Source organism: Cyclopterus lumpus, chromosome 7, assembly GCF_009769545.1.
Source record: "Cyclopterus lumpus isolate fCycLum1 chromosome 7, fCycLum1.pri, whole genome shotgun sequence".
Taxonomy (NCBI): Eukaryota; Metazoa; Chordata; class Actinopteri; order Perciformes; family Cyclopteridae; genus Cyclopterus; species Cyclopterus lumpus.
In genome coordinates, this window is record NC_046972.1 from 16,893,237 (window position 1) to 16,913,777 (window position 20,541).

Here is a 20,541-nt window from a genome sequence, read left to right on the forward strand (position 1 = left end):
TCCGTCCCAATCCACCATCATTTTAATGGTAACAATGGAGACCATCACACAAGGCATTTATAGAGCATGATGTAATGGACCCAACCCTGGCAGGGTGAATAAGAGGAAGTGAGTCTAAGTTATTGCTATTTTTATAAAACCATTTTTCTCTCCTGCCACCAAATCACATTGACCATTTTCCTTTTAAGTCACTTCCAAGCTGTTCAAAAACAAGACAGTAGTTATGTAAGGAAGTTTAGGAATGACAATGTTCTAATGTCAGTATTTCTGATTTAGGAACCTGCAGCTTCTAGCACTGAGAATGGATGGCTCAAGACTCCAGTCCTCTGCCCAGTCATATATTTCTCTGCCAACACTTGGAATTTTTATGTCCATGCCATAAAACAACTCACCGCTGAGTCATTGTTTGTGCAAGAGATTAGTTTTTATATATACAAATATGTGGAAAGAGGTATTTGCATTTCTTTAGATTCTGAAAAAAACCTTGTGTACATAAGGCTGCATCACTCATAAAGCTTCCTGACTCTAGATGAAACCAATTGGTTTACACTCACTAAAACATAATCTGCAACAACACCACACTTTATTTACATTTCTAATTACACACACTTCATTGGATTGTCTCTCAAATCACACTCATAACCAATGCCAACTTTATTAGGACCTAGTTTTGAACATTATGGAGGTGACAGCGTGCAGTTTGTGGTCTGTTTCTGTGGGTTTGGCTTTCCGCTGTAGAAAGTACAGTGCCTGATACACGCCCCGTTTCCTAACGTTCTATTGTATGACATATTTACATGAAAGAATGGAATGAAAATAAACACTCCGGCTATCTGCAATCAGGCATGTTTACAGTCTTCTTTCTCATCAATAGTCATGGTCATCTTTCCCATCTGACATTGAAATGGTTGCCTTTATTTAAACTATTCTGTTCTAATTATGTAACAAATACAATATTATATATAGTAACCTATTACTTGAGCATGAACATGTGGTCACAGATCATTCCTATTTTTTTTTTTTACATCTTGGTAAAGGCAAGGAAGGAGACTTGCAACAAATATTATTTGTGAGAAACTAAAACGATAATAAGTTTGATAAACGCTGCAATGAGATCCTCTGATAAACATGCTGATGTACATTATGATCCAGACTCTTCACAAATCATTACATGTTATGAAAGAACCATGGTAAAAAAAATAATAACACAAACCAATGTCACATGGGCTGATATGACTTCCAAAGAACTACTGTTGTAAAAATGATGTAAATGAGCCAACTACGGCATTGGCCTGGTTCACACCCTTCTCCTCCTTTTGGCACTTTTGTATCTTGCTTTTGTACATTTGAGTACAATGCACATAAATATCAATATGGACACAAAGGAACACCAACGCAGCAATGTATACCACAATGGCACTCCTGTCCATGCCCTGTGAAAACAAAGGTTTGATTAGTGACTGTTTTTCAGACAGCAAACACTCTGTGGAAGCATTTAAAGATATATCAAATGACATAATTCAGAGCATATCCATTATCTCTCAACATAGCGACGGCTGAGTTGGTGGTTTGCAGCTGACGATGATAAAAGTGCAAACAACAGCAACATCTAACAGCGTTTATCTGAGGGGGATTCAGATTTCTGTCAGTTGTGATATCATAATCAGCAACTACCACTGCATGAGCACAATGCAGAGTGGTGGCAGTTAGTTTGTCATTGGGGCACGGTCACATGCACTAAAATCAAATAGAGAACCTTTAATACATATAAGAAATATAGCATGGTATTGTACAGTGTAGTCTAACCTGCTGAAAAACGGATCTTGATCTGTTTGATTGATTGGTAAAGATCTGTTTCTGGAGTCAGAGTGGATGTTCACGGTAGCTCGACAGGTAGTCGGAGGTGGAGGTTTGGCCGTTGTGGTGCTCATTCTGTCATCGCAGTTATAAAAGGATTGGCCTGATGATCAACACAAATATTACAATGGAATTCTTTTATGAACTTGACCTTTGTGCAATAAGGATTTCACAACAGTTTTAACTCATCAGATCCTGTCAATGTGTTATATATATATATATATATATATATATATATATATATATATATATATATATATATCCCCTTGTTGTATGATTTTGTATAATTATGTGTAAGACAAAACAATCCCATTGTAAGTTGGTGCAGTGCACAGTGTGTATCATGGGTCAGCTGGGAAGTTGATTAAGGGAAGGGTAGGTAAGCACTGCTGTTCGCTACAGTGTCTTTTAAATACGGCCACTAAGTGTCGCCAAAGTCAAATTCAACACACTAAGGACTTAATTCATTATATAAACAATATACAGTATACATAACCATACACATAAAAAAAATACTAATTATAATTACATTACATTAAAAAAAAAGTTACTATTTCTTGCTTTGGTGAGAATACAACCTCACATCTGTGCTTACCAGGCAGAGTGACGACATAGATGCAGCTGCGGTCAGCGGGCATGAGAACCTGCACGGAGAGGACATCGCTCTCCTGGCTGCTGATGTCGTTACTGGCGATGCAGTAATACTCGCTGTCCTCCCGCACTGTGCCACATTGTAGGTATAAGTCGGACCAGTTGTGGATCAACAGCTCGTTGTGGTGTGTGCGTCGGTACCAGACGTAACCAACGCCTGTGCCCTCTGTGCAGCCACAGCGCACGGCCAGCGGCCTCCCCCAACACGTGAGCCTGTCCGCCAGAGAGCTCAAGGGCTGAAGCCTCGGTTTAGATACCGGAACTGGCAAAAGGTATACAACAATATGCATTTAAATTCAGCTACCCATTATATATACATATAGTAGAGGCATTAGTAATGCCCAGATCGACTAACATGGAATGAAGAGTGGATGAACATAGGCTACAAACAAAGGACAAAACTAAAAGTAACTCTTGACATGTTGTCACGTGAGTCATCGGTCCCATGAGTCTATAGTGTAAAACATGTCATTGCTTGAAGGTGACGTAGAGTCGTTAGACAGTAAAGTTAACGTCAACAACGCTCTGTTCCTAAACCTAACATAACCTATTTTTTTCTTGCCTAAAATGAACTTCCCGTGAACGCAACACGTTATTATGAAAAGACACTATGCATGCAAGTAGTGGAAAATGACACGCCGTCCTTGACATATGTCCAAACTGACGTCAGAGGGGTACCTCATAGAGGAGTTGGGCGTGAGAATATGTTGTTTCTGATATTGTGATTATGTTTTATTCTTACCTTCAGTGATGACCACATTAACTGATGTCATGGTGTCAGCAGATATTGTGTCAATCCCAACCCAGTAGTCTCCAGAGTCTTCAAATTGGAGATTTGTGACTTTCAAAATCAGCCCTCTTCTTCTTGCATCTAATATGTAAGATCTGTCTGTGTTCTGAGTTTTACTTTCTGAATCTAGCAAAATCGTACAGGTGCTTCTAGAGTTCCCTCGACACCAGTACTTTTTACTGTACAGAAATCGGTTTGTGTCATAACGGCAGATTAGATTGAGTTCACCGCCAATATGTGCTATGATGGTCCTTTTATCACACTGGAGCTGAAGACTTGCTGAAAGACAAGAGTCCTCATCAGAATGAAATCGCACAGCCACAGCAATAAATTCAACTTTCATTTTAATGGATTTCATTGTCATTTTTTCCCCCACATTTTGATATTAATCTTGTAAGCTTGGCAAAACATGTAAAACAACAATGGGTTACCTAATGTAAATTCAACGTGTATGTGGGTTGGCATCACATATTCGTTTTCAGTTACTTTAAATTAAACTGAAAATGTCCCATGTGAAATAACATTCCATATTAAAATACCTTCCGTGCAGGCACATATATTTTTTAGGAATGACTGCACGTTGTAAGACCGTAATGATAAAATGCATACAACATATACAAAACATACCAAAATCATGCATATATATATTTATTAATATGGCACAGTAGTTACAGTGTGACTGATGAATATAAAATATGTTTACGTAAGTGTGAAGTTTGTAATCAACTTTTCAAGTTACAAATCAAATTTGGATTATTAATAAAAATACACGTACTGTTAAACATTGTTAACCCGATATTTTCACAAAACACTGGCCCGTTAAATGGAGATTATAACCTATTCTCATTTTCCAAAAGGCAGAAATAAATTAGTTTCTCTTTTAGAACTTTTTGAATAAATAAAATGAGTATTAGTATCATTAATACAAGTTGTAAATCATAATCAACTTACCATGGAAAAGCAAAATCAGACACAATGTCCTCATTTTGATGTTTAGTAGGAGAGTGAAAGCTTAATAATCTACACTCAGGAAGCTGTAGGGGTGGACTGTGGTAACTTCCTGTAGGTGCATTGTGTTTCACATATATGCTTTAGCTGTTATGCTTTTAACACGCGTATCACATGCTGCACACATAGGCCACATTTACCTCAGGTTGTCTTTGAAAACCCCCCATAAACACTGGTCTCATCAACTGAGAACACTGCACTTTCAATATGGCAACACACATTACAGTTTGACCCGTTCTTCCACATTTGAAGTCACCATTGAAGCGGTCACTTGTCTTAAGACTGGATTCGTCATTGTTCAAAAGCTGGCCAAAAGTCAGTGACACAAACAGCTAAATAAACTAAACAAATAAAGTTAATTTCACTACTTCACCACAAAGCCACTAGATGTCACCATCTCACTGATGCAGCGTGCAGCACCTATTGGGTGCAGTGTGCCATTCGTCTGCATCATGTCAGCTAAGTTGCATTTGGGCTCCCTCCTTTCACATGAACTGCATGTCAACTTCTCTGGTAAGCCGGTTCTTATTACGTTTTCCTTATCATCTTCATGCGGGTTTGTTTTCATATTCATAGCATTTTGCTAGCAGTGCATATGTGTTTTGTTTTTATAGTCGTTTATTTTATTGATCATACTCTAATCCAGCGTGCTATAAAGGGAAGTCTTGTGCGCGTGACAGAGCTCCTCCCATTTCTCTTTAAAGCTTAGTTCTTCGTTGTCAAACATAAACTGACCAGTTTCCACTAGACAAATAACAGTATGTTTCACAAGGAATGGCAGAGTTTACATGGTAGTATTTTGTCTAGAATAGTGTGCAGTGATTTGCCAAAACAAAGGGCTGCAGTGGACAAATAGTGGGCATAAATGAAGACCAAGTGTTGGGATAGCCAAACCTGTTGGATCGTGAGCCATCAGATGATGACATAGAAAATACATGTTCTATCAAAATAAATCATTTGCTGCTCGACTTTACTGTTGTGTCTTGCTGTGGCCACATTTCACAGAAAGTATTTCTGTATCTGCTGCTCTTAAATTTTATTTCAATTAATCAAATGCTTATAAACTCTAATACAGTGTATGGTATGTTATGTGTCAATCTGTAATTTATTAAAGTTAAAACAGACAAAAATGTCCAATTATTGTTTTCTGTTCATGGCCTAAAAGCCCACTTAAATGATGCAAATGTAAATGTAAGACGTACATCTATAAGTCTAATATTAAGATGTAACAAATAGAACAGGCAGACATGTCTAGAGGTCTAGAGACATATATAAATAAACAACTTATCTAGTGTATGAACTAGAATGTGCAATGCAATTCATTAGAAAGATGCTAAAGCTTTCATACCTTTTTTCCCTGTGAAAGGGCTTTTTCTATTTTTTGGGGAGTTTATCCTGATCCAATGTGAGGTTCTGGGACAAATTTGTAATTTGTGATATTGGGCTATACAAAATAAACTGAATTGAATGGAATCAAAGCCATATTGTAGTTTATTTTTTTAAAAAAGGTTCACTACGGACCAAAGAGCAGCAGGTCGCGATTGGTCCGCGGGCCATAGTTTAGGCCACCCTAGACCAAGAAAGCTAAGTGCGCTGCTGCTAATTGCTGTCTCAGAACATCAGGATTTTCTGGATTCTTAGGCAGTCTCTCTCTTCACCACTCCCTCTGCCTCCATCCCAACCCACATCCCTCCTCCACCCCTCCTGTGCTTCCTGAATGTGGTCCAACCGGCTAGACTGCCTGCACTGCACTCTGACATTGGGTAGTAACAGTTGTTTGTGATTGTTCATATGCAAAAATGTATGACCCACTGTGTTTGTGTGTGTTTCCCCCCCCCCCCCCCCCCCCTTGTCCCACTGTCATGCAATGAAACACCCGGGTGAGTTTAGAACCCAGTGAGAGACACACAGGGGGCGCGGCAATATTTTTAATCTGACCACAGAACCTGTTAGTTTACTCTTGCTTCCTCAAAGACAGTTCACACATTCTCTTACAGGAGTTCCTTGATGTGACAGTTGCAACAGAGAAGTGCTCTGTGCAGCAGCAACAGAAGCGCCATCGCCCTGAACCCGAGCCTTGGCGACCCTAATCCATGACCCCTGGACGAGGACCTTTGTGTCCTGAGATGCCTGTGAAAGTGTTCAACCAGCCATGGAGCAGCAGTCCTGGATACTGAGGGACCTCCTGGTACAGCTGGAGAGACAGGAGGCTGTGGACGAGCAGGCACCTAATGGCATTGCTGGGGAGTTTGTGGTGAGTGAACTGTTTCATTCTTTTGGTTGAAGTAGCCCACTGTCGTGAGAAGTATCGATGAAGCCTCCACACGGTAGAAGTATTTATTTCGTGGCTCTCGTTATCACATCACCAAAAGCCATGTCATAATAGCTATGTTTATTTATACTGAATGAACTGACAGTAAGTACAAAGTTCATAGTTTTACAGACTTCCAACATTTTACAAAAGCGCCATATTCAGGGAAGTAACGCGCTGCTGTTGTAACACTGCATTTGTGCTTCCTCTTTGCACTGATGCCTGTCATTGAAGGCTCACAGACAATAAAGACCCAAGCAAATGCATTCTAACAATTTAACAATGAATAAAGATTATTCAATTAGTCAAATAATTTGTTCATTTACATTCGTTCAGTTTTACATATAACAATGTGTGTACATTCACACACAAGCACACACATATATGCAGAAAAAACCCCTCTTCCTCATAAGTGGAAGGATGACATCATCTGAGGGCTGCTGCCATGGTGATGAGTGACATGCCAGTGCCTGAGGACAGCCCCCTGTGCTTCACATGCTGCTCCTAGCCCGACCACTCTGAAGGAAGAGGTCTATTGCATCACTTCCTTTAAGAACAAAAAGCACTCTGTAGTGTTAGCAGCACAGACGGTCCGCAAGGCCTTTAGCAGACTGTTTGGAACTGTGAGAATTGGCCTCTGAACAAAAAGACCAGTGTCTCAACAAATCCTGTAAGCCTGAACGAGCCTTGACTTTAATTTGAGTGTCAGACCCTTCGAACAGTAACTTCTGGATGGAAATCCTCTCAGTTTGTAAGTCATAGTGCACGTTTCTAGTAAAGTGAGTCACAGATTCTGGTCACCAGGGGTTGAATCACATACAAACTGACCATGTAGGACCATTGTGTGTTGGGTCACATGTAATATGTCATAGGCCTGCCATTTGGCCCATCTTTATCTTGACTTTCCTGTAAGACTGAATAACTATGAAAATACTGCAAAAATGGCAACAACTATTTCAATAATACAAATGTACCACGACTATCATAGATTTGTGTCAGAGCAGTGAGGTGGTTCCTAAGTTTTCTATGTCCTGGAAGCATCGTAAGGCACACAACCACCGATATGACGTGTTTTTTTTCAGAAGTAAACATGAAGTCATTAATTTGCCAAGATATGCTGTCACTCACATAACAGCATTGAGTGTGAGTTATTGTGAAACTTTGTTTCGCTTATTATTAAAAGTTGGGTAAACCTATTATGTATTTTACTTTATCCGGTCATATAATGCCTCAACATAAGCCAACACACATGTTAATAATACATTATAATGTGATTATAAGTCACTGTAAGTCGGCAGTGTATGTTTTAAATATCGCTAAATTTATGCAAGAACATTGAACTATACTTTGTCAAATTATCTTGAATGATGTCTCATTTAACTGAATGATGGACATGTTTAGCCATTTATAACCAGATTATATTTATTGTTATAAAGCTGTATGTATTCAGCCATCACATTATAAATATATAATGCACTATAGGCATTGGCGTCATAGAAATGGTTAACAAAATGTTCTCTGCATTGTGCATTATGATTAAAATGCTGTAGTTGAATGTAGGATTCTACATCTTTCCTGTTTTTCAGAGGTTGAAAAGCCAGTCGATTAAGTACCGCACTGACAAGACCTACCCCACCAAGACAGCAGAAAAGCAAGAGAACAACAAGAAGAACAGATACAAAGACATTGTTCCATGTAAGCTTTGCTCAAGGCAGATTTATGAACATATCGGGTTGCTATATATTCTTCTGCATAATCTGCATCAGAGCAGTTCAGAAAAGATATGACTAGGACGAAATATATCTAGGTCAAGATGCAATTTTACCTCCATATATTTACACCGTGGCACACACCTGGCATAATAATGCTGAAAATATATGTTAATATATAAATTAATAATGTAAACCGTATGATAAAAAAAAACATCCAATTTACGGTATTAAGTGTTGCTTGACATTTCGATGCAAATATATAAACACTATGATATGGCATGATAAGCTTATGATGTCTGTAAATGAATTTATATGTGTATGATGACTTGTAATGTTGCAAGGTGATATTGTCTACAACCCATTTATTTGAATCTGCATTTAGCCTGTGATGCTAGTTACATTTTTTGTTTCTCACTATTATATAATTATCATCCTTCTTGTTATATTGTTTGTCTTTAAAGTGCCTTGAGTACCATTTAAAGCGCTATTCAAATAAAATGTATTATTATTATAATTATTATTGATGACCTTAAATGTTATAAATAATTACGTTATGTTCTTTTAGGTTAATGTAACTAATTAAGTTCAGATCATAATATATATATATTTTTTTTTTCTTCTAATATTTAAAACCATTGAATGATGTGCAATATGTTCATCCAGAAAAACATGCAAATAATAAACATATTTTTTCTAACTCCCAATATTCTTTTTTTGCCATCAGGCTTTGAAGTACAGCCCTGTTAACTACTCTTTAGTTCTGCGACGTTGATCTTGTAACTAAATATTCATCTCCTTTTAGTTGACCACACCAGAGTAAAGCTCACTCTCACCACAGCTAAAAATGACAGCGAATACATCAACGCCAGTTTCATCAAGGTACATTAACTCTGTCCTTATAATATTCCTATACATTTAATTTGTACATTTCTGTAACTAATACGGTGTTACTAACATCTCTTGACTCTATGTTGTGTTTTGTCACCAGGGAGTGTCAGGCTCCAGGGCCTACATCGCTACTCAGGGTCCTCTGCCTCACACAGTCCTGGACTTCTTGAGGATGCTTTGGGAGTACGACATCAAGGTATGACCCGCCTGTCATCTGTGGACACAATAAGATATTTTCTAACACATCATGCTGCTTGGTTAAATAAACTGACCCTTTGAATTCCTTGGCTACAGGTTGTGATAATGGCCTGTCGAGAATTTGAGATGGGAAAGGTAACATAATTTTCTACATGTCTATATTCCGCTTTTACTCAACAGCCTGTTTTCCATTTGCTTGTGTACCGTCAACACTGTGTGTTTTTGGAAACCACTGCAAGGTTATTAGCCATATTCATACACCAGCCGTTTTGATGTTACTAAATTACACTATTAAACATCATCGCGCTAAACACTAGTCCCGCTTTAGCTTAGTGGTGGTGACCTGAAGTTATGCCGTGAGGTAGTTTGTTTATAGCCTGACGATGATTTTTACTTCTAGTGATTGTATTTACGGTTCAAAAATTATAAAAGCGGTGTTCATTTGTGAGGATTATCCTGCTGAACAAAACATATATGCATCATTATGTTTTGCCACAGTGCTTATTTTTTCTGCAATAATCTAAAATACAATGAGAAAATCCTGTTTGTTTTGTATTGAGGGAACCAATGCAATGCCAACTTCCGCATTAGTCTACAAAAATATGTCATCACTGCAGCACTTTATAGCTTTCTATCTTGTCCCTGGAAGAATCCTCCCACACTGTGCATGACATCAGATGCCGTGTTAGTATGAGGAATTGCCTGTGTTGTTTTGATGTGTTTAAAACTGTGTGAAAAGTAACACTGTGCTTTATGTACTCTTTTTGTAGAAAAAGTGTGAGCGCTACTGGCCACAGAAACAAGAGCAGTCATTTTTTTGTGAGCCTTTTACAGTTTTCTGTGTGAGTATTTTTATTCTCGTAGTCCCACTCTCTAATTTGATGGGTTTCTGTAGAAATGTTCCAGAACATGTTGAGATTGTAATCTCAAACTATCTTCACACAACATCTGTGTCATACAACAATTGGTTATTCTATTATTAATAAAACACACAGACATTTATCCACCCTTTTTAAACAGCAAGAATAAATATTGATCTTGTTGATTTATTACAGGATTCTGAGGAAAACAAAGGAGATTATCTGACAAGGACATTAAGGGTGAATTATCAGAATGTAAGTAGTGTTTATACTGTACCCTGACTGTAAAAATAACTGACCGGTAATTCTGCTGAGACAAGCAAAAGATTATCAGATGAATTTGTTGTTAGCTGCAAAGACAAGAGGACCTTGTTAAAATGACCCATGTGGATATATTTGACCTCTTTGAGAAAGGATCTACTAACGTTTACTAAAATCATTCATTTAAATTTTTAGCTTTCACAATGATAAAAAATAAAAATAAAATTGTATGCCTTGAAAAGAAGCTTGGATTGTTGTCTACAATGTCGACAATGCCTTTATTTTTTCCAGTGTAGCCGAACTTTGAAACAGCTGCACTATTTCAACTGGCCAGATCATGGTGTACCAGACTCCATCCCTCCCATTCTGGACATGTTGCATGAGATGCGTTCCTATCAAGCCCATGATGATGTCCCCTTTTGCATCCACTGCAGGTCAGGCTTCTCTATGGAATTACGTTTTACTTAATATCCTTAAGAAAAACTATCTTGATCCATCTAATTTTAAGCCTATTGGGGTCTGTTTGCTGTTAATAAACAATTTAATAGCTATCTTAGTGACAATAAATTCCACAACAAATTCCACAACAAATACGGAATAATGAAAGCATCTAGTTGGAATTTCTGGGAAGGTTCTCAACTGGTTCTACACTGATTTAAGTTGTTTAGTTTTGGTTAACATACTTCAAATACTTATCACATTCTATAAGGTGTTCCACAGGGTTCCATACTCGGCCCACTGTTCATGCTCCCACAAGACCAAGTTGAACAACATAGCTAAGCAGACAACACACAATTGTATTTATTTATGACGTCAACAGTGACAACTATTAGAAATTTGAAAGGACAAGAGACAGATCATAGTTATTGGGGCTTAATCAAAGAATGACTACAGTTTAAATAGCTTGAAAAATCCTAAGAAGTATGGAGAGGCAGTCGTTTCGTATTATGGACCAAAACATCATCAGCATCAAATCGAAAAAAAAATATTATATTTAATATTACAAATTATTATGATGATTACTGATGGGTAGTTACTATGAGAACGTATATACTGTGGGCAGAAACTATATGTCCTCTACTTTAGGCCTTTGAGGTTAGGCACCTCCTCTCTTTTCTTTGAGACAGGAATTGTGTGTAGGCGGGTAGCCAACAGCCCTCTTTTCAACTGTGGCTGATTTAAAACCCACATCTACCTTTTACTGAAACACTCAAGCTCGACACCCAAAAGACTTATGTGACAACTATATGTGTGTCTTAGTTAAACAGCTGCAGTGTGAGACCTTATAATACATATTCTGTTTTGTGAATTAATGCAACACAGAGCTATTAGATATGTTTTGGGTAGGCGCAAATATACAGTGAGTTGGCTGTAAGGGGGGTTGTGTGAGGTTAGCTGAAAGATAAGTGGAGCTTAGTTATGGAATCGGCTCCTTAAAAGGAAGAAGTGTTTGTTGAATGTGCCATCTCAATGATATAGAAAATTAGTTTCATTTTGTTTGATGTTGTTGTTTCTATTGTAACCTAAGCAATACTTTATTTAATAGGATATAAACTAAAGTTGATTTTGCAAATACAAATGATGTTCATATTCTAAACATTTAAATTAGTCAGTTACTTAGAATGTTATACACAAATATATATTATTTGAAAGTATATTAAAGTTTAAAAAAAGGTTTTGTGTATACTAATAAGCACATTTTGCTGTATATTTTGAGTAGTTATTGATATTAATATTGTAGACAAATGTGATCTGAAAGTGTGACACACCTTTTGAACATGATGTGTCAGAAATGGAATATTGAGTAAGTGGTTGATCCAACTTACATACCAGGAAATCACCCCAGTTCTGAGTGATATCACCACGAGACTGTCAAAAGCTTTCAGTGCAAAATGTGAATTTGTTCCTCAACACCCACAGGAAAAAGAACATAACATCACAAACGTCTAATATTGTACTATACTACAATACAACCCGCACACTAACTGTGGCCTCAATATTTACCAGAGAGTTGAATCAACTCTTGTCTTACACAGTGACACATTGTTTATTATTATTGTTTTAAACTAATCCCATAATATTCAAAAAAGTCCTCAGAGATTAGCCTTTTTAATTGAGAGCCCCTCTCTCTGGAGATGTTACAATGTGACTTTTTGCTGCTGTGATTTTAGTGCTGGCTGTGGTAGAACAGGAGTCCTGTGTGTCATTGATTATACCTGGAACCTCCTGAAGACACAGGTGAGAACCTACAGTTCCACAATACATTTTGCACATTATCTATCTAAAGTCAGATTAATTTAACAGTAAAGATTCAAGATGTATTGTGCTGTTTGTGTGCTTGTTTTTAGATGATCACTCCAGATTTCAATATCTATGACTTGGTTCAAAACATGAGGACCCAGAGGCCCTCAGTGGTTCAAACCAAGGTAGTTGCTGTTTTTTTGTAACAAAGCATTACTTGTAACAAACCGGCAGAACCGCACGTCAGGGAATTATTTACGTCAGTTGCTTCCTTCTATCAAATATCTTTTGATGATTTGTGATTTGTGCATCATGCCCCCAGGGCTGTGTCACCTAACAGAGCAGGTTTTTGATGTTTCACCCCAGGAACAATATGAGCTGGTGTACAGAACCATCAAGTTGCTGTTTGAGAGATATTTGCAGGCCATGGATGCACAGACCTGCGGAAATGAGGTGAGCGATCGAGAACACTTCCTTGTGAATGAGCCAGAAAATAAACAATGGAAATATATAATACTTGCTCCACCATCGCACTAACACGATCAGCAAGGCAGAAACAACAGCTGTGGCAGGCTCTCTCATGGTTCCAGTAGCACTGATGCAGACTGCAGTCATGTGATCTGATAGGAAAATCATTCATTTGCAGACAAATAAACTTTGAAGGTTTTGTCAATAACTGCTTTAACACAAGAAGTTAGTGATGTGTTCAACTGTACGGGCTTCTTCATAATATTGCATACATCATAATACTACATGTACATATTTGCCACGTATGAATGCATGCACATGCAAATTGTCTTCATTTATCAAAAGCTGTTGCTGCTGCTGCGACTCACACCTCTCTGTTAAACTGGCCAGGTGACGACAGTCCCGTCTTCTATCACGACTGACACTGAAGGCGAGCTCTCTGACCTGAGTGAGAAGTTGGATTTGCTGCCACAATTCCTGCACCTTCTTGATGAGGGGAGGGATGTTGTGCAACAGTACCCCACTCCCTTGACATCCGCTTCAGAAAATCACATTGCCTTGAGAGCCAAGGACTTGCCGAGGGACCAGGAACAATGGCACCTACTCCGAACGCTCCCCGAGGCTTTGACCACCACCCAGGACCCGCAGGAGGGACCCAAGGCCCCCCTCACACAGGTGCATACCAGCCAGAGAGCCCCTGCAGTAGAGGAGAGGATGAAGGAAAGTGACGACATAGCCTCTCTGAATCCTCCATCTTCACCAGCTGTGGCAGTAGCCATTTGTCTGATGGTGGAAGACCCATACTTTGACACACCCATGAGCTCCCCTTCATCAGAGGAAGCACCAATGGACTTGATTGAAGGCACCAAACAATGGACAGTTAGCCCCATCGTCACCACGGTCTCACTGTGTCTGAATGACCAGACTCTGGAGCTTAACTCTCTTGCCTCAGGTAAATGGTTATATCAGTGCATGTTAGTCCAAACTACAGAGACAACAGGGAGTACAGTAGAATAACATTTTGTAGATATTTGCATTAACTGATATGCATTTTGCAGGTACTGTTGAAGTTCATAGAGATGAGGAGGTACCTCCTCCCTTACCGCAACGAACCCCTGAATCTTATCTAATAGCTGTGGCAGCAGGTTGGTGTTCTCAGTGTAGAAACATAAAAAAAGATCTGGAATACGAGTCATTAGTTGTGTTTGAAGCTTACTCTGTGCATGTATCCTGGACTTTAGAGGATGGATGGATGGATGGATGTTTTTTGTTTTTCAGAGTGCCCAGATCCCTGTGAAAGGTTAATGGTAATCATTCCATCCAATGCTGCTGCTGAAGCTGTGAGGGAGTTGGGAAGTGAGAAAATATCTGAGGAATCTTCTCAAATCTAAATAATCTTCTACGGCACACTGAATAATGCTTTTCTTCTAGTGCCACAACTCTGAAGATGACTAATACCATTAGTGACTCTTTGATGTTGAAATGCTGGGTAAAATATCCATAACAAACTATATACATTTTTCCAGGCAACCCCCCCTCACCTGTCCCCCCACTTCCTGAGAGAACCCCAGAATCTTTTGAGTGGGCCCTTGATCAAGGTGGCTTCATAATATCACAATTCAGAATCAACAATAATAATTCTGAAGCTTAACTTAATAATAATTAAATTGATTATTCTCTGTTATCTTTCAGCTCCTGTGAAGCTGAGGTCAGAGGTCAAGCCGGCAGTGAAGCTCAACAGAATAGGAGTGTCTTCCGAATGGTCTGGTGACTCAAAGCCAGCTGCCACTGCATCTCAGAGGGAGACACAGCCATGGGCGAGGAGCAAGGTGAGGATAAGTCTCCTTACCGGTGGAAATGTGACTTTCTGTAAGGCCACGAGGGTTTGGAAGATTATGAGTTATTCATATTCACATTATTTAAGCACATAATGAAGTCAGCCTCTGTTTGACAGACACCTCTGTCCAATGGAGAATGTAAATGATCATGACACGTGTCATCCAAACCATAAGTTGAAAAGTGGTGGCTCAAATAATATGTCATTGTCTAATAGGAGAAGTGTACATTTGAACTGATGGGTTTCTGAATTTATGCATTTAAAATGTCTGTAATTTAACAGCAACATACTTCTCTTTCTTGTAGAGTCTGAAAATAAAAACAGGTAAGCTATTTATTACACACAGCGCAGGGCTAATATTTATATGTACTGCCTGAAAAGGAATATGTATTCTTTTAACCCACTTAGAGAGATTCAACATATTAAATAATGTAACTAGTTTGTGATGATTTATCAATAGTATTTTCTTGTGATACATCCAGTTCCAGTAACACATGCTGTTCTTGCATCAAATACAACGTCAAACCTCCACCCTCACTCTCCACCTCTGGAGCCACCGACTCCTCCGCTGCTTCCTCAAAGTGAGCTCACCACACTGAATGAAAAACCTGCGAACATTTCTATGTTACTTCAAGAGAAATTATCATAACATACACACCCACACAAAAAGAAGACAAATTAATTCCTTGTTATTTAATAAGAAATAAGAGGTATTTTATCTTTGGTTGTGCAGCTGAGGAGAGCCTGACTCCTCCCCTTCCTGACAGAACCCCTGAGTCGTTCATCCTGACCACAGAAGAAAGTGAGTATATCATCGCCTCCTTGTACCGGAGAGATGTGATTTAACTCATGCTGCAGAACTTGTTGTCTAAGTGATGTGCTCTTATCCAACAGTTCACAACAAAACCGTCCTCTGCCCGCAGCCCTTAGAAGCAACACGGCCCTCCCCGAGGGTCGGCTTGTCCTCTGAGTGGGATGGCAACGCTCAGCCAAAGAAATTCCTCGACGTTGTCATGAGCAGGAGTAAGGTAATGACTATCATACGTCAAAAACTGGGGGTTACAGTTGGTTGTCAGCACACTAAATAAGGACAAGCACGACTTATTTTCCTATACTAATCTCATTGTTTTTCAGTTATTAAGTTTCCATTTTGTAGGACATTAACATTTTTGCTTACATTTTCTTCCCCGCAGAGTGTACGAGCTAAAGGTTCCAGACAAGGTAAGCTATTTGATGCCATGGAAAAAGACTGTTGTGCTTTCACTCTGACCTGGTAGGTAAAAAATAGCAATATAACAAAGTTGGCTGCCAAATAAATGTCTAAAACAGCTGGGCACTGTGAGTTTGATTAAATATTTCTCAAACAGCAGTAAATGGTGTATTTGTTGGGGACTATTTTCAGCCGCAGATATGGTGGAGGTATGCTACGTTCACGACAAAAGCAACAAAACTGAAGCATTCCTCAAGCACTTGTTGGTGTAGTTTATTTTATGTTTAAAGTACTGGGAACTGGCTTGAGATGAAAACAGAACAGGGTGAAACAAAAAACACATGATTGGTTGACGCTTCACCATGTCATGTCAAAAAACCAAGAGACCATTTCAACTGTCATACCCGTCAAACACACACCTGTCACACACACACACACACACACACACACACGTACACACATACACGTCACACAGACCCGTCGCTTGTGGCTGCATACCACTGGCTTCTATTGAAAAAGACTTTCAATACTGTGCACACAGCATTAAAGGGGAACACAACCTAAATGAAGAATTCCAACATGACATTTGTATGTCCTAAGAAAGTGCAATCAATATCTGTGAACATGATCTACTCTCTCTCTCAAAGCAAAACACCAGATAAGTCATGCTGTTTATGCGAAAATCCTACCCAACCGATGTAGGCCTATGTTATTGGACTTCAAAATAGTAACATCAGATATTTTCTTTTGCCTTTTGTTCACGGTGGCAAAGGTGAAAATTAATCATCCTCCAACATTTGCTGTTATGGTTTCAAAACGATGACGACAGTTGACAAGCAACTAGATACAAAATAGGGTCTAAAGGATGATTTTATTTCCCAAGGGATATATACAGATATTTAGACATTGTAATCATCTCAACTGGCTTGAAATATAGCTGCAGTAACTGGGGCGGGGCATCCTCAACCCACTCTTTTTTGTGTACCCAAATGAAGCTTTAAAATATTGTAGTGTATTCAGTTCTGAAGAATACAATGTGCCCATATACTCTGAACACGCCCCTGGGTGCTCTGTGTCATCTATAACATATTTCCTAATGTCTATGAAGCAGTTCCAGACTATACGTACTATATGATGTCCCACATTTGAGTTTTAGCACTCTAGTTCAGGGATTCTGGAAAGACTTGTTCATGTTTACTAATATTGTTGTACTATCTAAAACCATCAGAAGAACCTGTATGAATTTTGAAAATGGTCAGTCGTTCCCAGCAGCAGGAATGTGTGTGCTGGTTTCGTCTCAATATATAAACAATGTTCCTGAAAATATTAATGTCAATTATGTGTTTTTAGTAGCTTTTAGACAACAAAGGAGGTTTATTCCACTAGAATTTGGGAACACAGATAATACTTTTGGGATCGATTAATTAGCTATTTTTCCTTGGATTTGTTGTCCTTTAACGTAGCAGTTTAGTTCAGAGGCTAAATATTGTTGTTGTTGACTGTAATCCACCAGCTTATCCCATTTTGCAAGCTACATTGCATTGTTTGTAGAGTACATAGCCTGCAGTTGTTAAGTTAGTATTTAGTGGAACCTATCTTCCACCACTGGGAGGAATCCTTTACCAAAACAAGAAGCTTGACTGGGAAAATGACATGTTAATTGTTGTCTTGTTCATGATCAATTTGCAACATTGTATGAAAGATAGTTTATGATTGTGTTTCTACTGCAGAGCCCCTTACGCCGGTTCGGCAGCTCGCTCCACCTCCTGTGGTCGTGGCTGGAGCAGGAAGTGGTGAGTAGCTTCAAGCGAGGGGCTGAACACTCTACGTTGGCCTCTTTCACACACACACACACACACTTGTATTATTAGACACATATTTACTTGGTATTAAATAAACATATCCACAAGTCTGTCATATAAAACAACACAGGGAATCTTTCTCACAAACCATGTGTAACAAGTACATGGGGGGGTCGCAATTTAAAAAAATGTGTCAAATCATTTGATGTCCTTTCTGTTTGTGTTCATCAGCACAAGTGGGGCCGCATGATCTGAATCGCAGACCCTCGCTGAACACCGAGACATCAGGAAACAAGTCAGACAAAAGCAATGAGAAGGGCCTGTCTCGAACAAGGGTAACGCAAGAGCTGCACGCGACTGGTTAAAAGGACCATTTTAAGATGTCGCCATTTAAATCTATGTTTTTGTTTCCTTTGTCCCAGAGTCTGAAGTTTTTTAGACACAAACTAAAACGTAAGTGTTTATTTAACTGTTAGCTCAATCAATGAACTGATGTTTATAAGAAAAGTAGCATTAACACATTATAAAACTATTCTCAGCTAAAACTGACCCTCCACCGCCTCCCACTCAACCTGGAACACCACCTCAGTCACATGGTGCCTCGTCGTCACTGTTCAAATTTGGTAGGCCTGCATCTACGTCGATAGAACATTAAGATATTACACAATGTTGCATACAATTTTTGTGACACCATCTTCACCTTCCTCAGGATTTGGGAGCCGTTTTGGAAAGCCAAAAGGCCCCAGGAGTTATCCGGAGACCTGGATTTGATATTTAGAGTCATCCATCTCTAAATATCAAAAATGGAACTGAAACGTAACACATCATACCGCTAAAGGACTTGTATGCAGGGGACCTGAAAAGCACTGAAGAAAGCTTCTCTTTGTCTCACACAGCACAGTAGCACCCTCAGCAGCAGAGAACAGGAAGTACCTCGTTACCAGCTCTGATGCACTTTTTTTTTTTTACAGGATATCGACTAAGGTTGATTTTTAATCATTGAACAACATTGACAGCCACTTCGACCAATGACTTGAATGTTGACTCAAAAACTTCAGAATAATTTGCTTGAGGAGGTGGGCAGTCTGCAGTGAGAAGTTTGACACTTCTTGTTTTAATGCTTAAAGCAACATTGTTAAACTAAATATATATTTAGTTATGTGTGTGCATTTGTGCTTTTGGCATGAAATGTGAAACCTAAACATGTGTTGCCACTTTTTCTATTATAAAGACAAAAAACCAAACATCATTCAGTGGATCATTTAGTTTAGTTTGTCTGCCATAATTTACACATCCATCTGTAGTTTTTAAATGAGTTTTAAAGAATCGTCGACATGCTAAAAGGTACAGTGACTCTGATGTGTACTGATTATGTATATGATGCAACTCTACAGTTAAAACGTTTTATGTACTCTGGTTGCACACAAAACTATTTATTAAAAATATAGAAAGTCGATGCATTCTTTGTGTTTTTTGTTCCCTTTTTAACAGGCAGGACTGAAACATGTTGGCAACAGATCTCTACTGTCTGTAACTTAACACCCAAGAAACTGACAAAACTGATTGAAAACGCCTTAGTACAAACATTACCAACATCACTGGTGCTAGAACACAGGCGGCAGTATTGTAACTGTCAACTTATTTCTACATTGAGCTTGTAAGTCCAGTAAGACATATTTCTGACAACCTAAAATAATAACCTGCTTCCTGAATAGGAACTCGTAGGCATGACATGATGTCTTAGTAATTGTATCTTCCAGGTAACATTCAGATAAAAAGCATCACATGAGCAATATTTGTCATAACTAAAAATAAAATAACAATGTCAACTATGGCTGCTTGTCCAATCCCCATTTTACTATTCTACGTATCAATAAATAAACCTCACAGTTTTAGCTGAGGCAAACCGTAGACAGTACGAAGCACTAAAACATAGTCAGAGCATAGGCAGTATTACAACATCACTTCCTTTAGAGCAGACTACACATAAAAGGATTCTGAGTTTCAGATGAACTGTAAATCTCCTACTCAGAAACTTTGGCTGACAATATTCAACGTCATTTCAGGACGGATCACTTTGAAAGATATGTGGGTAACACTTTATAATAACTTCACACTATGAAGCATTAGTTAAGTATGAGTATACACTTAATTTGTCATTTCTAAAGCATTGTTCCACACTTTATAAATGATGGATTCACCATTTGTAAATTAATTATTGTATAATGCTTCTTAGCGTGCAGTTATTATAAAGTGTTACCGAGCCATAGGACCAGAGAGAGACTTCTCTAGGCCACTGCTGCCTCTAACATGACCAAATATTACAGAGACAAACAAAAATAAACAGTAACACTTTATAATAACTGCACGCTATGAAGCATTAATTAATAATTCATTTACAAATGGTGAATCCATCATTTATAAAGTGTGGAACAATGCTTTATAAA

The 20,541-nt window shown here is 38.6% G+C and overlaps 2 protein-coding genes across 5 annotated transcripts; one reads left to right on the top strand and one right to left on the bottom strand.

Moving 5' to 3' along the window:
• Positions 1–1,034: 1,034 nt before the first annotated feature.
• Positions 1,035–4,292, bottom strand: LOC117733782. Of its 2 annotated transcripts, XM_034537667.1 has the most exons (5): positions 4,250–4,292; positions 3,251–3,577; positions 2,453–2,770; positions 1,807–1,960; positions 1,035–1,433 (listed from the first exon to the last, which is right to left on the bottom strand). In XM_034537667.1, the coding sequence occupies exons 1-5, from the start codon at positions 4,281–4,283 to the stop codon at positions 1,298–1,300; spliced, it is 969 nt and encodes a 322-aa protein (XP_034393558.1). In that variant the 5' UTR covers positions 4,284–4,292; the 3' UTR covers positions 1,035–1,297. The 2 variants fall into 2 exon arrangements, with proteins under 2 accessions (XP_034393558.1, XP_034393557.1); XM_034537666.1 differs by lacking the exon at positions 4,250–4,292 and having other exon boundaries at positions 3,251–3,674.
• A 472-nt stretch (positions 4,293–4,764) lies between these two features.
• On the top strand, positions 4,765–19,550 carry ptpn22 (protein tyrosine phosphatase non-receptor type 22). 3 transcript variants are annotated; one of them, XM_034536950.1, is made up of 27 exons: positions 4,765–4,819; positions 6,304–6,560; positions 8,204–8,312; positions 9,132–9,208; positions 9,318–9,413; positions 9,512–9,550; positions 10,186–10,257; positions 10,471–10,530; positions 10,828–10,970; positions 12,708–12,774; positions 12,885–12,962; positions 13,144–13,230; positions 13,636–14,197; positions 14,304–14,390; positions 14,524–14,601; positions 14,772–14,843; positions 14,938–15,074; positions 15,388–15,406; positions 15,565–15,663; positions 15,816–15,884; positions 15,977–16,110; positions 16,276–16,303; positions 18,023–18,085; positions 18,326–18,429; positions 18,517–18,547; positions 18,634–18,717; positions 18,804–19,550. In XM_034536950.1, exons 2-27 carry the CDS (start codon positions 6,459–6,461, stop codon positions 18,863–18,865), a joined length of 2,559 nt encoding a protein of 852 aa, XP_034392841.1. In that variant the 5' UTR covers positions 4,765–4,819; positions 6,304–6,458; the 3' UTR covers positions 18,866–19,550. The 3 variants fall into 3 exon arrangements, with proteins under 3 accessions (XP_034392841.1, XP_034392840.1, XP_034392843.1); XM_034536949.1 differs by lacking the exon at positions 4,765–4,819 and having other exon boundaries at positions 6,250–6,560; XM_034536952.1 differs by lacking the exons at positions 4,765–4,819; positions 8,204–8,312 and having other exon boundaries at positions 6,453–6,560.
• The last annotated feature ends 991 nt before the right edge of the window (positions 19,551–20,541 follow it).

Coding starts and splice junctions, on each gene's coding strand:
- LOC117733782 (XM_034537666.1), bottom strand. CDS start 3,662: ATGACAATGAAATCCATTAAAATGAAAGTTGAATTTATTGCTGTGGCT. Junction 1,961..2,452: donor CTATGTCGTCACTCTGCCTG/GTAAGCACAGAT, acceptor GTTGATCATCAG/GCCAATCCTTTTATAACTGC. Junction 1,434..1,806: donor CAAGATCCGTTTTTCAGCAG/GTTAGACTACAC, acceptor TTGTTTTCACAG/GGCATGGACAGGAGTGCCAT.
- ptpn22 (XM_034536950.1), top strand. CDS start 6,459: ATGGAGCAGCAGTCCTGGATACTGAGGGACCTCCTGGTACAGCTGGAG. Junction 8,313..9,131: donor ATACAAAGACATTGTTCCAT/GTAAGCTTTGCT, acceptor ATCTCCTTTTAG/TTGACCACACCAGAGTAAAG. Junction 15,885..15,976: donor CATCCTGACCACAGAAGAAA/GTGAGTATATCA, acceptor CTTATCCAACAG/TTCACAACAAAACCGTCCTC.